This window comes from Pleurodeles waltl, chromosome 4_2 (assembly GCF_031143425.1).
Source record: "Pleurodeles waltl isolate 20211129_DDA chromosome 4_2, aPleWal1.hap1.20221129, whole genome shotgun sequence".
Classification (NCBI taxonomy): Eukaryota; Metazoa; Chordata; class Amphibia; order Caudata; family Salamandridae; genus Pleurodeles; species Pleurodeles waltl.
In genome coordinates this window covers 81,381,421-81,396,065 of record NC_090443.1, presented here as the reverse complement: position 1 = coordinate 81,396,065, position 14,645 = coordinate 81,381,421, and the positions used below count along the sequence as shown (strand labels likewise).

At 48.7% G+C, this 14,645-nt stretch overlaps 1 protein-coding gene across 2 annotated transcripts in view; it reads right to left on the bottom strand.

The window, feature by feature from the left end:
• LRP1 (LDL receptor related protein 1) overlaps positions 1-14,645 on the bottom strand; it is a 1,410,884-nt gene that overhangs the window by 502,480 nt on the left and 893,759 nt on the right. For both annotated transcript variants that reach the window (XM_069230782.1, XM_069230783.1), the window contains exons 58-59: positions 7,316-7,435; positions 6,393-6,580 (exon numbers count right to left, since the gene is read on the bottom strand). In XM_069230782.1, the coding sequence (XP_069086883.1) occupies positions 6,393-6,580; positions 7,316-7,435 (308 nt within the window). The remainder of the gene's footprint in view (positions 1-6,392; positions 6,581-7,315; positions 7,436-14,645) is intronic.

Genomic DNA, 14,645 nt, shown 5'->3' with positions numbered 1-14,645 from the left:
TGCACTTATGCCCTCACCTTTGGTATAGTGCACCCTGCCTTAGGGCTGTAAGGTCTGCTAGAGGGGTGACTTATCTATACTTCATAGGCAGTGTGAGGTTGGCATGGCACCCTGAGGGGAGTGCCATGTCGACTTAGTCTTTTTATCCCCACTAGCACACACAAGCTGGCAAGCAGTGTGTCTGTGCTGAGTGAGGGGTCCCCAGGGTGGCATAAGACATGCTGCAGCCCTTAGAGACCTTCCCTGGCATCAGGGCCCTTGGTACCAGGGGTACCAGTTACAAGGGACTTACCTGGATGCCAGTGTGTGCCAATTGTGGAAACAAAAGTACAGGTTAGGGAAAGAACACTGGTGCTGGGGCCTGGTTAGCAGGCCTTAGCACACTTTCAAATCAAAACTTAGCATCAGCAAAGGCAAAATGTCAGGGGGTAACCATGCCAAGGAGGCATTTCCTTACAGCCACCCTTTGTTTAAATTTATAGGGTTCCACCATTGATGCGAGAAGTGTGTTTGGCGGTCTATCAACACCAGATCTTGAATTTGACCCTGTGCTTGTGTCCATTGTCTTGCTAGACACTGTTGTAAGGGCCTCATGTGTAACCTTGCATTTGGGACAATGGCTATGCATGAAGACATCATGCCTAGAAGTTTCATTACAAACCTTACTGGGTAGTGTTGGTTTGACTGTATGCTTGATGTTACATTTTGGAACGCTTGGACCCTTTGTGGACTTGAAGTGGCAATTGCTCTTTGTGTGTTGAGTGTTGCTCCCAAGTATTGTTGTATTTGGGATGGTTGCAGATTTGATTTCTGGTAATTTATAGAGAACCCTAGTTTGTGTAGAGTTTCTATGACGTATTGCGTGTGAAGAAGACATTGTTGTTGAGTGCTGGTTTTTATTAGCCAGTCGTCCAAATATGGGAATAAGTGCATGTGCTGTCTCCTTATGTGAGCGGCTACTACTGCTAGGCATTTTGTGAATACTCTTGCGGCCGTTGTTATCCCGAACGGTAGCACTTTGAATTGATAGTGTACGCCTTTTATTACAAACCTTAAGTATTTTCTGTGGATGGATGGGTATGTGGAAATGCGCATCCTTGAGATCCAATGTTGACATGTAGTCCTCCTTTTTTAGTAAGGGAACCACGTCTTGAAGTGTTACCATGTGGAAGTGGTCTGATTTGATGAAGAGATTCAGTGTTCTGAGATCTAAGATAGGTCTTAACGTTTTGTCCTTTTTTGGAATTAGGAAATATAGTGAGTAGACGCCTGTTCCTTTCTGATAATTGGGTACTAGCTCTATTGCTTGTTTTTGTAATAGTGCTTGGACTTCTATTTGTAGTAGGTCTAAGTGTTGTTTGGACATATTGTGTGCTCTTGGTGGCACATCTGGCGGGAAATTTGTGAATTCTATGCAATAACCATGTTGGATAATTGATAGGACCCATGCGTCTGTGGTAATATGTATCCAGTTTTGATAATATGCGGTTAGCCTCCCCCCCACTGGTGATAAGTGTTGGGGTTTTGTGACAGTGAAGTCACTGTTTGGTCTGGCTTGGTTTGGTTGCCTGGAACTTTCCCCTTCCTCTTGGGAAATGTCCTCTATAGGAACCACGAAACCCTCCCAATGGATATTTTGCCTGATAGGTGGGTCTGGTTTGAGAGGTGGAAGGCTCTGATGTTTGCTGTCGAAAACCTCCTCTGAATTGTGGTTTCCTAAAGGTGCCTCTGACTTGTGGGGAGTAGAGCGCGCGCCCATGGCTTTGGCCGTGTCCGTGTCTTTATTTAACTTTTCAATTGCTGTGTCCACTTCCGGCCCAAACAATTGTTCTTGGTTAAATGGCATGTTCAAGACTGCTTGTTGGATCTCTGGCTTGAATCCAGAGCTTCTTAACCATGCATGCCTGCGAATGGTTACCGCCGTGTTGACCGTTCGTGCTGCCGTGTCTGCCGAGTCTAGTGCGGACCTTATCTGGTTGTTGGATATGGCCTGTCCTTCTTCCACAACCTGTTGGGCACGTTTCTGGTGTACTTTGGGCAAGTGCTGTATGATGTGTTGCATCTCGTCCAAGTGTGCCCTGTTGTAGCGAGCAAGTAGGGCTTGCGAATTAGCAATACGCCATTGATTGGCTGCTTGTGCTGCCACTCGTTTGCCCGCTGCATCAAACTTTCTGCTCTCTTTGTCAGGCGGTGGAGCGTCACCTAGTATATGGTACCTAGGGACCCAGAGCATTTGTACACCAGGGGTCCCCCCATGGGCCCCAGAATGTATTATGTCACCCATGGGAGCCCATGCAAACTATATCTGCAGGCCTAACATTGCAGCTTGCATGAAAAGGTGCACGCACCCTTTAAACGCTGGTCACTGCACCAAGTCCACTAAGTCACCCCTATGGTAGGTCCTCCTAGCCCAGAGGGTAGGGTGTAGGTGCTTGTGTGGGAGGCCACCTCCGTATGAGCAAAGGTGCCCCTACGAACCACAGTTCCAATACACAGGACTTCGTAAGTGCGGGAGTCCATTTTACATGTGTACAGGACGCAGGTCACCTGTGTCCAGCTAAATAATGTAACTCTGAACCTGGGCATGTTTAATATCAAACATGTGGAATCATACCACAATACTGTTGCCTGTATTGGTTGTATGATTCCATGCACTCTGGGAACTCCTGAGAGGACCCCCCAGTATGGCTCTTGCCAGTCTTCCAGGGTTTGCGGGCAGCCCACACTGCTCCAGACCCTCAGACAGGTTTCAGGCCTCCTTCTGCTTGACCAGTTCAAGCAGGGAAAGGCAAAACAAAGGATTTCCTGTGGGACAGAAGATCCTCCCGACTGACAGCCATGCTCAACAGCTCAGGATACCATATTCCCCGTGTCCAGTCCTGAGCCGCAAGGATGACTTGGGCCTGGTTGTTCCTGATTTTCTTGAGAACTTTGGGCAGGGCAACCCTCCAATGGGGGTAAATAATACACTAATTATATACACTAGTAAAGAGCAATAGGTAAAGAAAAGGTTAGAAAACAGTGCAAATGCAGTTAGACAATAGTGACCCTAGGGGGAGTACAAACCATATACTAAAAAAAATGGAATACGAACACAGGACCCCCCCCCTCCCAACCCCCCCCCCCACACCTAGGTAAGTGGAATGTGTAGAGGGAAGCTGGGAGTACTAGAAAACCACAGAGGTAAGTAACACGGTACCCCCCAGCAACCAGAAAAGCAAGTGTAAATCACTGGAACTTATCCAAACCACCCAAAAGAAAGGAAAAGAGAAAAGAGGACACCCAGACAAGAATGCAAGAAACCAGCAGTGGATTCCTGGAGAGCAAGACCTGTGGAGGGACGGGATCAAGTCCCAAGTCACAGTGGAGTCCAGGAGGAGTAAGAGCTACAACCCAGTGAGCTGTACTTGCATCACTTACGGTGATGAAGATCAGGTCTGCACTGCAGCCCTGGAGCCGGAGAAGAGCTCCAGAGGGAAGCAAATGATGTCCCACGCTGGAATGAAGATTGCAGACGAGAGTTGGTGCAGGAATTCTGCCAACAAGCCTTGGCATAGGCAAATTTGCATTTAGTGGAAAAGTGGAGCTGCCGGGCACCTGCAAGGACCAAGAGGACTCAATCCAGGAGGGGGAGCCAGAGAGGGCCCTCAACGGCAGAAGCAGCACCCACAGGAGTGCCACAGGACGGGGACACAGAAGTTGCAGAAGGAGGCCACACAGCACTATGGAAAGGGATCCCATGCCACCAGAGAACCACGCAGAGGGGTGTGCGTCACAGGAAGGAGTGCTGGGGGCTGGAGCTACACGTTGCCTGAAGATCCCTTGGAGGCGATGCAAACAAGTCTTGGACGCTGGAAGAGATGCGGTGCAAGGGGGTACTGTCCTGCGTGGGAAGGCAAGGGCTTACCTCCAACAAAGTTGGACAGCGGTCAGAGGACCAAGAGGACTACTCCGGACTACCACCCGTGATGCAGGACCCACGCAGCTCAGGATGAGAGGAGATCCATGCAGCTTGTTGTTGTTGCAGTATGTGCCTGCGGTTGCGAGGCAGTGACTCCTTCACTCCAAGGGAGATGATTCCTTCTTGCTTCTTGGTGCTGACTGAAGACTTGCCGCCCTCAGAGGATGCAAAGCCAGAGAAATGTTGCTGGAAGGAGCCATAGAAACAATGTTGCAGAGCAGAGTTGTCGCTGTAGCTGCAGATTGTCGGTTACTGTGAAGTCCAGTTACAGGTCGAATGGCCAGAAGTCAAAGTAAACGTTGCAGAGAAGTCCTGCTGGAGTCTTGCACATCGAATCTGAGGACCCACCCAAGAGAGAGAGACCCTAAATAGCCCTGAAAGGGGGATTGGTCACCTAGCCAGGTGACCACCTTTAAGGAGGGCGCTCCAAAGTCACCTGCCTGTCCTGGTCACTCAGATGCTCCCAGAGTTCCCTGCCAAACTTGGATTCAGAATGGCAGAACCCAGAGACCCTCTGGAGGAGCTCTGGGCACCACCCCTGGGGTGGTGATGGAGAGGGGAGAGGTCACTCCCCTTTGCATTGTCCAGTTTTGCACCAGAGCAGGGACTGGGGGACCCTGAACCAGTGTGGACTGGTTTATGCAGGGAGGGCACCAAATGGGCCCTTCAAAGCATAACAGTGCCCTGGGGAGGCTACCCCTCCCAAGTCATGTAACACCTATTTCCACAATAGAGGGTATTACCCTCTCTTCCAAAGGAAATCCTTTGTTCTGCCTTCCTGGGATTGAGGTGTCCAAGCAGCAGCAGGGCAGAAACCTGTCTGAGCAGTGGCAGCAACTTGGGCTGCCCAGAAAACCCTGGAAGATTGGTAGGAGCAATGCTGGGGGTCCTCTAATGAGCCCCAGAGTGCATGGAATCATACTTCCAATACTGGCAACAGTATTGGGATAGGATTCCAACATGTTTGATACCAAACATGCTTAGGTTCAGAGTAACCATTATGTAGCTTGCACCCTTCCCTCTGGGCTAGAAGGGCCTGCCATAGGGGTCACTTATAGTGACCTGGTGCAGTGAGCTATGGTGAAAAAGAGTGCATGCACCCTTTCAGGTAGGCTGCAATGGCAGGCCTGCACAACATTATGCACGGGCTCCCCATGGGTGGCACAATACATGCTGCAGGCCATGGGGATCCCCTGGTACCCGAATGTCCTGGGTACCTGTGTACTACATACTAGGGAATTACATGGGGGCTCCAGTATGCCAAATGTGGGGAGAAAAAGGTACAGTTAAGTTTTAAGGGAGAGAGCATAACCACTGGGGCCCTGGTTAGCAGGATCCCAATGGACACAGTCAAACACACTGACAACAGTAGACAAATGGGGGTAATCATGCCAAGAAAGAGGGTACTTTCCTACAACCCTGCACCTGAGACCCACAGCCTGAGGAGAAGTGGCCACCGGTGTCCTTATGTGCCCGAGGATCTCAAGTGTTGAGCCCCCCTGTGGGTTCTCCTGGACTAGCCACCTGATGCCGTAACACACCATTACATCAGGACACTCCATAGCCTCCTAACCACCTCCCTCACCCCTGAAGTGAATGTTACTGTGGCTTTGGACCGTGCCCCATGCTCACCTCAAGCGCAGATAAACTGTCCTGTAAGTACCGGTATGCAGTGCCTGTTCATTTCTCAACAGCACAACATTAGGGCACCAGAGGCTGAAAAGCACCTCTGCATCCGGACACCTCAGTGCCTTCCCAAGTGACCTGTTCGTGCTGTTTTGGACCTTGCCCCATACTTACCTTAACTCCAGAAGATGGGCCCTGTAAGTCACTGCTAAGTACCCATATGCAGTATATGCCCCCCTCCCCCCACCCTCCTCACCCCCCCAGGATAACATTACCGCTCCAAAAATTGCACAGTGTCAACTTTTGAAAACTGAAAAAAGGCATAACTCAAAAAAGTACCCACTCAAATTATTTGGGTACAAAAAATTGTATAAAAGTGTGTATCATTTGTATAAATTGGTGTTTAATTTCTTTATTGAGTGTGTGTCTCACTTACGGCCTTTGTGTGTGCGATACATGCTTAGCACCACTCTCTGAAATACCTAATTGCTCGCCCACACTACCATAAAATAGAGCATTTGTGATATAATTTGTGACTGTAATTCTCCTGGGGGTTGCTTGGAGTCTTTACACAGTGTACCTCTTTTTGATCCACTTTATAAAGAGCCAGCTTCCTATAGCATACATACCAGAGATGTTATGTGCATTTAGAGCATTACCCAGTGGTTGCGGCTTACTCATATTTTCTGCCCAAATCAAGCAGCTGACATTTCCAGCACGGCTATGTTTAATTTAACTGAAGCAGGCAACAACAGTCTGGCTGACTAGTGCACATCTTTTCATCTACATTCTTAACACATCTTACCCATTTTGCACATCAACCACTAGCGCCCGAGGCTCCCTTAGACCAGTGCTCACAAGCACTGAACGATAGGCTCCGTTGAGCTTAGACACTTCAATGGTGTCCCGCCCCTTGTCGCACCAATACAGGTTCCCACCAACCCAATCGACAGCCAGTCCATCAGGGTTACTCAAGCCAGTTCGGTGCAGAACCTATGGAAGAATTAAAAAAAAAAGGAACTCCAGTCAAAAAGCATCAAGCTACTATAGTTTATGAGCTAGACGACTATACACCCAGTCAGCCAGGAATCAATACAGAACCAGCAAAGTTTGTCATCAAGCAACAAAAAGCTTAGAATGATCTGTTCAGAAAGCAGGCACCCACAGCTTCAAACCAGCCAGAAATCAAGTAAATATGGACTCACCCAAAAGAAGCAATGGAACAACAGGCTCAGACAGGACTGTGATAGGAACTGCAGGCAGTAACTAGGCAACCAAACAGCCAGGTGACAATAGACTGAAGCAGTTACAGAGCCAAGCACCCCAGGCTTAGCCACACTTTAGCCAGCAACTACACCCTTAACCTATCCAGCAGAAACAAGCAGAAACAGGCACAGCATGTGGTGTGTCAGACAAACTAATAAAAAGGTAAATGGCCTTATAGGCAGAGAGCATGGCTCAAACTAAAAGCACACAAACCCTGAAAACACCCACCTAAGAAGAAATCTACTGTGCCAGTACAGGGCTCCGAATGTTTTACTAACCTCCAGGCTGTACTCTGAAAACTATTACAATGCTACATTATATTAGGTAACTGTGAAATATCAATCTACACAGCTAGACACTCTGCAAATCTAAAAGCGTTCCATTACTAGACACAGAGAGGTGCAGGAAACCGTTGTATGAGTCAGGAGCTAGGGTGGAAATTTCCCTACAGGCACTCCTTACCTGCACATTGCTGCCATTGATATGCATCCGGCGGATCATGCTGCCCTGAGTGGTGACATCAGTCCAATATATCATCTGCTCCCTGTAGTCAAAGTCCAACGCCACTGCATTGTTTAGGCCCTGCATATGACCGCAACCATAACATAGAGTCAAAAAAAAGTATCAAGAAAACATAACATGTTCTAAAATTCTCCAGGACAGAGGTATGTATTTCAATAACTGAAATGCTTAAGCAACCTAAATAAAGAGTAACCCCTGCAGAAAAGGAAGACTGATAAACGTGATACAGGGTAAATCATAAAATAGAACACAATTCTAAGTAAAAAAAAAAAAAAAAATTTTTTTAAAAAACTATGTATTCACAGATTTAAAATTAGGCTTAAAGGAAAAGGGATGCAGATAAATGAGCCAAAGGTGGATGAAGTTTGATAGGCTAATTATTTTATCATCAGCACTTGTACACTGCAGCCTTAGACTGCAAGAGACATTTTAAATAGTTGAGATTTTAGCTCTTTTAAGAAAGCCAGCAGATTAGGAGGTGGCACAGAGTGCAAAATAATAAATTGGAATGATACACTGGGACACTGCCAGCGATTAGAGTTATTGCAAGCATTCCTCCCATTACCTTTTGTGTGTCTAAATGAGTTATATATTCTATCATAAGGTTGGGATTTGCTAGACTATTGGTAGATGTGGACCTGTTTTTTTTAGCAACTACTAAACTTGGGCCTTTTTAATATGATAAAGAATGGGGAGGTGGGATATCAGTGAGGAATCTGCTGCTAGATGGAGCATCCACCAGAAAGAAAAATGTTACTTACTGTGTAAGCACCTGTTCGTGGCAAGAAGTGCTGTAGATTCACATGCTGTGCATACTCCTGCCATCTAATGTTGGGCTTGGACATGTACAAATTGTTCTTCTCCGAAGAAGTCTTTTGAGTCACAAGGTACATTGACTGGTAGTGTGCATGGGATCAGCTCCATTGTTAGATTGTTTTTTCTCACCTTACCCAGAAGGAGAGGACAAAGATGGAGCATAAGGATACAGGAACAATGACCATGGGAAAGGATAAGAAATGTAATAGTTGGCAAGGACACTGTGACATTCAAGGGCATCCGGGGAGGAGGGTGGATGCATAGGAATCTACAGCACTACATGCAACAGATAGCTACATGATAACATTTTTGGGGCATGTGCAGCTGCAGATGTATGACATGCTGTGCACAGCTTTAAAGCGGTTCTCCTGTATGTGCTGGCTAGCCCTAGGATGGTGCAAAAAGCTGAAAAAGTGTATGTGAGTCAGCCTAGCCAACCCTAGCTTGTTGACGAGCCAAAACATCCACCCAAAATTTAGGTAGGTAGGTAGGTATGTTGGGGGGTGGGTGGGTTTGTGTGTACGAGCTAAAACATCCACCCAGAGGGGTGGGTGGGTGTGTGTTGTGTGAGGTGACCAGGTAGCTGCATTGCATAAACTACAGTGATATTATATAGGAAAGTCATAGAAGTCCTTTGTTTATGTACTGAATGCGGTCTGGGAAGGACAGGCAAAGGTCTTTTGGATTTGGCTTAACAGGTCTGTATACACTGACTAGATTTAGAAAGGAAACAATCGTTGTGTCTTTCGGAAATTATAAGTTCTATCAATGTAATACATGCATGCTCTTTTGATTCCGTGAATGAAGAGCTTGTCCTACTACAGACTCTAGCTGTGGGAAGGAAAGAGGTAGTTCTATGGTTTGATTCAGATGGAAGCTTGAGACCATCTTAGGAATAACTTTGTCTTGATGACTACCCTGCATGCATGGACTTGGAAGAAAGGTTTTTCTAGGGTAAGAGCTTGTAGCTCACCGACACATCTGAGGGATCTGCTAGCTGCTAGGAAAGCTACCTTCCAAGACAGAATGAACATGAGTGAAGTGGCTCAAAGGGAGATCACAAAAGTTTGAGTGCTTTGATGACAGGGACTCTGAAAAGGGAGGTTTGTTGTTGAAGGTAAGGTGCAGCAATAGCACCCAAGAGAAGCCTAATGTATGTGTATGCCAGGCCTGATTTCTGAAACTGGAGCAGATAGACAGTGTTGTAGATTGCCACTTGAAGGGGGCAATAAGTATAAGAAAATTGTAGCACACAAACCTCTTCCATTAGGCCGTGTAGCAGGCTCTGACTGTGCGTCTACACAGCTCCTCAAGGACAGCCAAACATTCTGAAAGTAGATTGAGGTACCCAAAATCAAGGACTCCAGGAGCCAGATTACAAGTTTGAGCCGTGGGGTTGGGGTGCCTGTGCATGCCCTGATCCAGTGAGAGATAATCCAGCCGGGTGGACAGCTACTTGTGAAGTACCAGGGACAGCTCAAGGAGGGTGGAGAACCAGGGCTGCCTGGCCCATGTTGGGGCTACTAAGTTGAGAGTAAGGGATGTTTGCTGAAGCATGTGAACCACGAATGGGAAAAGTGGGAGAGACAGAAAAGTGTAGGCAAACATCCCTGACCAGTTCATCCATAGTGCATTGTCCATTGGATGGTGGGTGTGGGAGTCTGTATGAGAAGTTTTGGCGTTTTGCATTTTCTGTGCTGAGGAACAGGTCAATATGTGGAAACCCCCAATGGTGGAAGTACAATAGTAAGGCTTGGGGGTAGAGTTTCCTCTTGTGAACTTGTTGATGTATTGTAAGGAAATGCCTCCTTGGCATGGTTACCCCCTGACTTTTTGCCTTTGCTGATGCTATGTTTTGAATTGAAAGTGTGCTGAGGCCTGCTAACCAGGCCCCAGCACCAGTGTTCTTTCCCTAACCTGTACTTTTGTATCCACAATTGGCACACCCTGCCACCCAGGTAAGTCCCTTGTAACTGGTACCTCTGGTACCAAGGGCCCTGATGCCAGGGAAGGTCTCTAAGGGCTGCAGCATGTCTTATGCCACCCTGGAGACCCCCACTCAGCACAGACACACTGCTTGCCAGCTTGTGTGTGCTGGTGAGAACAAAATGAGTAAGTCGACATGGCACTCCCCTCAGGGTGCCATGCCAGCCTCTCACTGCCTATGCAAGTATAGATAAGTCACCTCTCTAGCAGGCCTTACAGCCCTAAGGCAGGGTGCACTATACCATAGGTGAGGGCACCAGTGCATGAGCACTGTGCCCCTACACTGTCTAAGCCAAACCTTAGACATTGTAAGTGCAGGGTAGCCATAAGAGTATATGGTCTGGGTGTCTGTCAAACACGAACTCCACAGCACCATAATGGCTACACTGAAAACTGGGAAGTTTGGTATCAAACTTCTCAGCATAATAAATGCACACTGATGCCAGTGTACATTTTATTGTGAAACACACCCCAGAGGGCACCTTAGAGGTGCCCCCTGAAACTGTATCCAACTATCGGTGTAGGCTGACTGGTTCCAGCAGCCTGCCACACCAGAGACATGTTGCTGGCCCCATGGGGAGAGTGCCTTTGTCACTCTGAGGCCAGTAACAAAGCCTGCACTGGGTGGAGATGCTAACACCTCCCCCAGGCAGGAGCTGTAACACCTGGCGGTGAGCCTCAAAGGCTCACCCCTTTGTTCCAGCACCGCAGAACACTCCAGCTAGTGGAGTTGCCCGCCCCCTCCGGCCACGGCCCCCACTTTTGGCAGCAAGGCCGGAGAAAATAATGAGAAAAACAAGGAGGAGTCACTGGCCAGTCAGGACAGCCCCTAAGGTGTCCTGAGCTGAGGTGACTCTGACTTTTAGAAATCCTCCATCTTGCAGATGGAGGATTCCCCCAATAGGGATAGGAATGTGACCCCCTCCCCTTGGGAGGAGGCACAAAGAGGGTGTACCCACCCTCAGGGCTAGTAGCCATTGGCTACTAACCCCCCAGACCTAAACACACCCTTAAATTTAGTATTTAAGGGCTCCCCTGAACCTAAGAATTTAGATTCCTGCAACTACAAGAAGAAGAGGACTGCTGAGCTGAAAGACCCCTGCAGAAGAAGAAAAGAAGACACGAACTGCTTTGGCCCCAGACCTACCGGCCTGTCTCCTGCCTTCTAAAGAAACCTGCTCCAGCGACGCTTTCCCCAGGACCAGCGACCTCTGAATCCTCAGAGGACTGCCCTCCTTCAAGAAAGACAAGAAACTCCTGAGGACAGCGGCCCTGCTCCAAAAAGACTGCAACTTTGTTAGAGAGGAGCAGATTTAAAGACCCCTGCAAATCCCCGCAAGAAGCGTGAGACTTGCAACACTGCACCCGGCGACCCCGACTCGACTGGTGGAGAACTAACACCTCAGGGAGGACCCTCCGGCGACTCCAAGACCATGAGTAACCGAAGTTGTCCCCCCTGAGCCCCCACAGCGACGCCTGCAGAGGGAATCCTGAGGCTCCCCCTGACCGCGACTGCCTGACTCTAAAATTCCGACGGCTGGAAAACACCCTGCACCCGCAGCCCCCAGCACCTGAAGGAACGGAACTTCAGTGCAGGAGTGACCCCCAGGAGGCCCTCTCCCTTGCCCAGGTGGTGGCTACCCCGAGGAGCCCCCCCTTGCCTGCCTGCACCACTGAAGAGACCCCTTGGTCTCCCATTGAAACCTACAGAGAACCCGACGCTTGTTTGCACACTGCACCCGGCCGCCCCCGCGCTGCTGAGGGTGTACTTTTTGTGTGGACTTGTGTCCCCCCCGGTGCCCTACAAAACCCCCCTGGTCTGCCCTCCGAAGACGCGGGTACTTACCTGCTGGCAGACCGGAACCGGGGCACCCCCTTCTCTCCATTGAAGCCTATGTGTTTTGGGCACCTCTTTGACCTCTGCACCTGACCGGCCCTGAGCTGCTGGTGTGGTAACTTTGGGGTTGCTCTGAACCCCCAACGGTGGGCTACCTTGGACCCAAAACTGAACCCTGTAGGTGGGTTACTTACCTGCAAAAACTAACAATACTTTACCTCCCCAAGGAACTGTGAAAATTGCACTGTGTCCACTTGTAAAACAGCTATTTGTGTTTTATGTGAAAAGTATATATGCTACTGTAATTATTCAAAGTTCCTAAAGTACTTACCGGCAATACCTTTCAAATGAGATATTACATGTAGAAATTGAACCTGTGGTTCTTAAAATAAACTAAGAAAAGATATTTTTCTATAACAAAACCTATTGGCTGGATTTGTCTCTGAGTGTGTGTTCCTCATTGATTGCCTGTGTGTATGTACAACAAATGCTTAACACTAATCCTTTGATAAGCCTACTGCTCGACCACACTACCACAAAATAGAGCATTATTATTATCTTTTTTCGCCACTATCTTACCTCTAAGGGGAACCCTTGGACTCTGTGCATGCTATTCCTTACTTTGAAATAGCACATACAGAGCCAACTTCCTACATGTATCCTGCTGAGAAGGTCTGCAAAATCGTTGTCCATCCCTGGTATGTACTCTAGCAACAGCAGGTGGCCGGGCGTCCAGAATTCTTGAATGGAGAACTCCTGTGAAAGTGCTATAATATCCAGTGCCCGGTGGTAATGGACATCTGCTGTACTGTGTCAAAGAGGGGCCAGGCTTGCAACAGATTTTGGCATTCGAACACTGAAGGGAGCGATGACTATGGCCCTAGATCAACACTAGATCTTCCCAATAACCCTCCACTTGTGACCATTGTGTTGCGGCATACCTGCAAAGGGCACATATGTAACCGGACATGTGACCCCATCATGCCTAGGAGGCGCATGACCTGCCTGACTGTTATTTAGCGATCTGGCTGAAAAAGAGGAAGCAGCACTTTGAAAGCATGCTGGGCTGGGTAATGCTTTTCCCACACAAGACTCAAGCATGGACCCGATAAAGGGTTGTATCTGCCTACTGATGGTAAAGCCTAGGCTGTGTAGGAGGATGTATAGTAGCCTACGTGTCCTCTAGGCAGTGCTGCTGCACCGGGCTCAGACCAGCTGAGCATCCAATTCAGGAAATACATAGATGCTGTTCCTTCTGAAATGAGTGGCTACCACCCCAAGACACTTTTTGAACACTCCAAAGGGCTGGGCTTTGCACTGATAATCCCGACTGCTTACCACAAACCAGAGATACTGCCAATGTGCAGGATGCATAGGGATGTGGAAACAGGTATCTTTCAAAACTAGGACAGTCATGAAGTTGCCTGTTATAGTAGAGGAATGACAACGTGGAGCGTCACCATGTAAAAGTGTTTGGATAGGATATACTTGTTGAGGGACCTGAGGTGAAGGATTCTGCTTTGGCGTGACAAAGTATAGGGAGTATAACTCTTTATCCCGGTGTTACGGGGGCACAGGTTCTAAGGCCCCTTTTGTGATAAGTGCACGCATCTCCTCTTAGAGCTGATGCTGATATTCATTGGTGAATGTCTGCTTGGGGGGAGGGGATGTTTGGTGGTGTTTGCATGAGTTCTAGACTGTATCTCTGTGCTATATCTACAACCCACTGACCGGAAAGGATCCCTGTTCATTGCGGAATAAACCCCTGCAACCTTCCCCCTACAGGTTTTGAGTGGTCAGGGGAAGGGTAACTGAGTCCATGCTTAGCAGGTGTGGCCCGTTTTGGGGCTGCTCTCCCCCCGTTCTTACCTTTTAAACCTCCCCTGTAGTAACCCCATGAGAGCACTTGCTGTTGTTGCTGTCTGGGGAAGGCGGTGGATGCCTCAGGAGTGGTGGTTTTGGCTCCACCATGGATTTGTGAGCAGCGAAATGTGCTGCAACCCATGGAGGCCAGCAAGACACCCAAGGCTTTGGCTGTGTTGGTGTCCTTATCAATCTCTTCCAGCATCTGGTCAACCGGTGGCCCAATGAAATATTCACTATCAAAAGGCAAGTTGATCAGATGCTACTGAACCTCTGGTTTAAATTAATAAACACACAGCTAGGCGTATCTGTGCAGAAGGATACTAGTATGAATGCCCTGAGCAGCGCTGTCGGCAGCATCCAAGGTACATCCCATGTTGGTATTGGGGATAATTTTTCCCTCTTTTACCAACTTCTGACCCCTCTTTTTTGTACTTGTCCAGGAGGTGTTGCAACAACTCTTCTATCTAGTCCCAGTGGATGCGGTCATACCAAGAGTAACACCTTGTCATGCCGCGGCCGCCGCGGCTCATACGGCGGCCGCGGCATTCCTTTCATGCCGCGGCCTGTGGGCGGGCCGCGGGAGAAGCCGCGGCTGGCGCACGGACCACGGGAGAAGCCGCGGCTCGTGCGCTGGCCGCAGGAAGAGCAAGGGGCCTGATCAGGGGTTGTGGCACTCGCCGCGCCCCTTTCCTTAAGTGTTGCTACAAAGGCAGACGCGGCAGGGCTTGAGACCCCGAGTGGGTTTCAGGCCTAACCGCATATAGC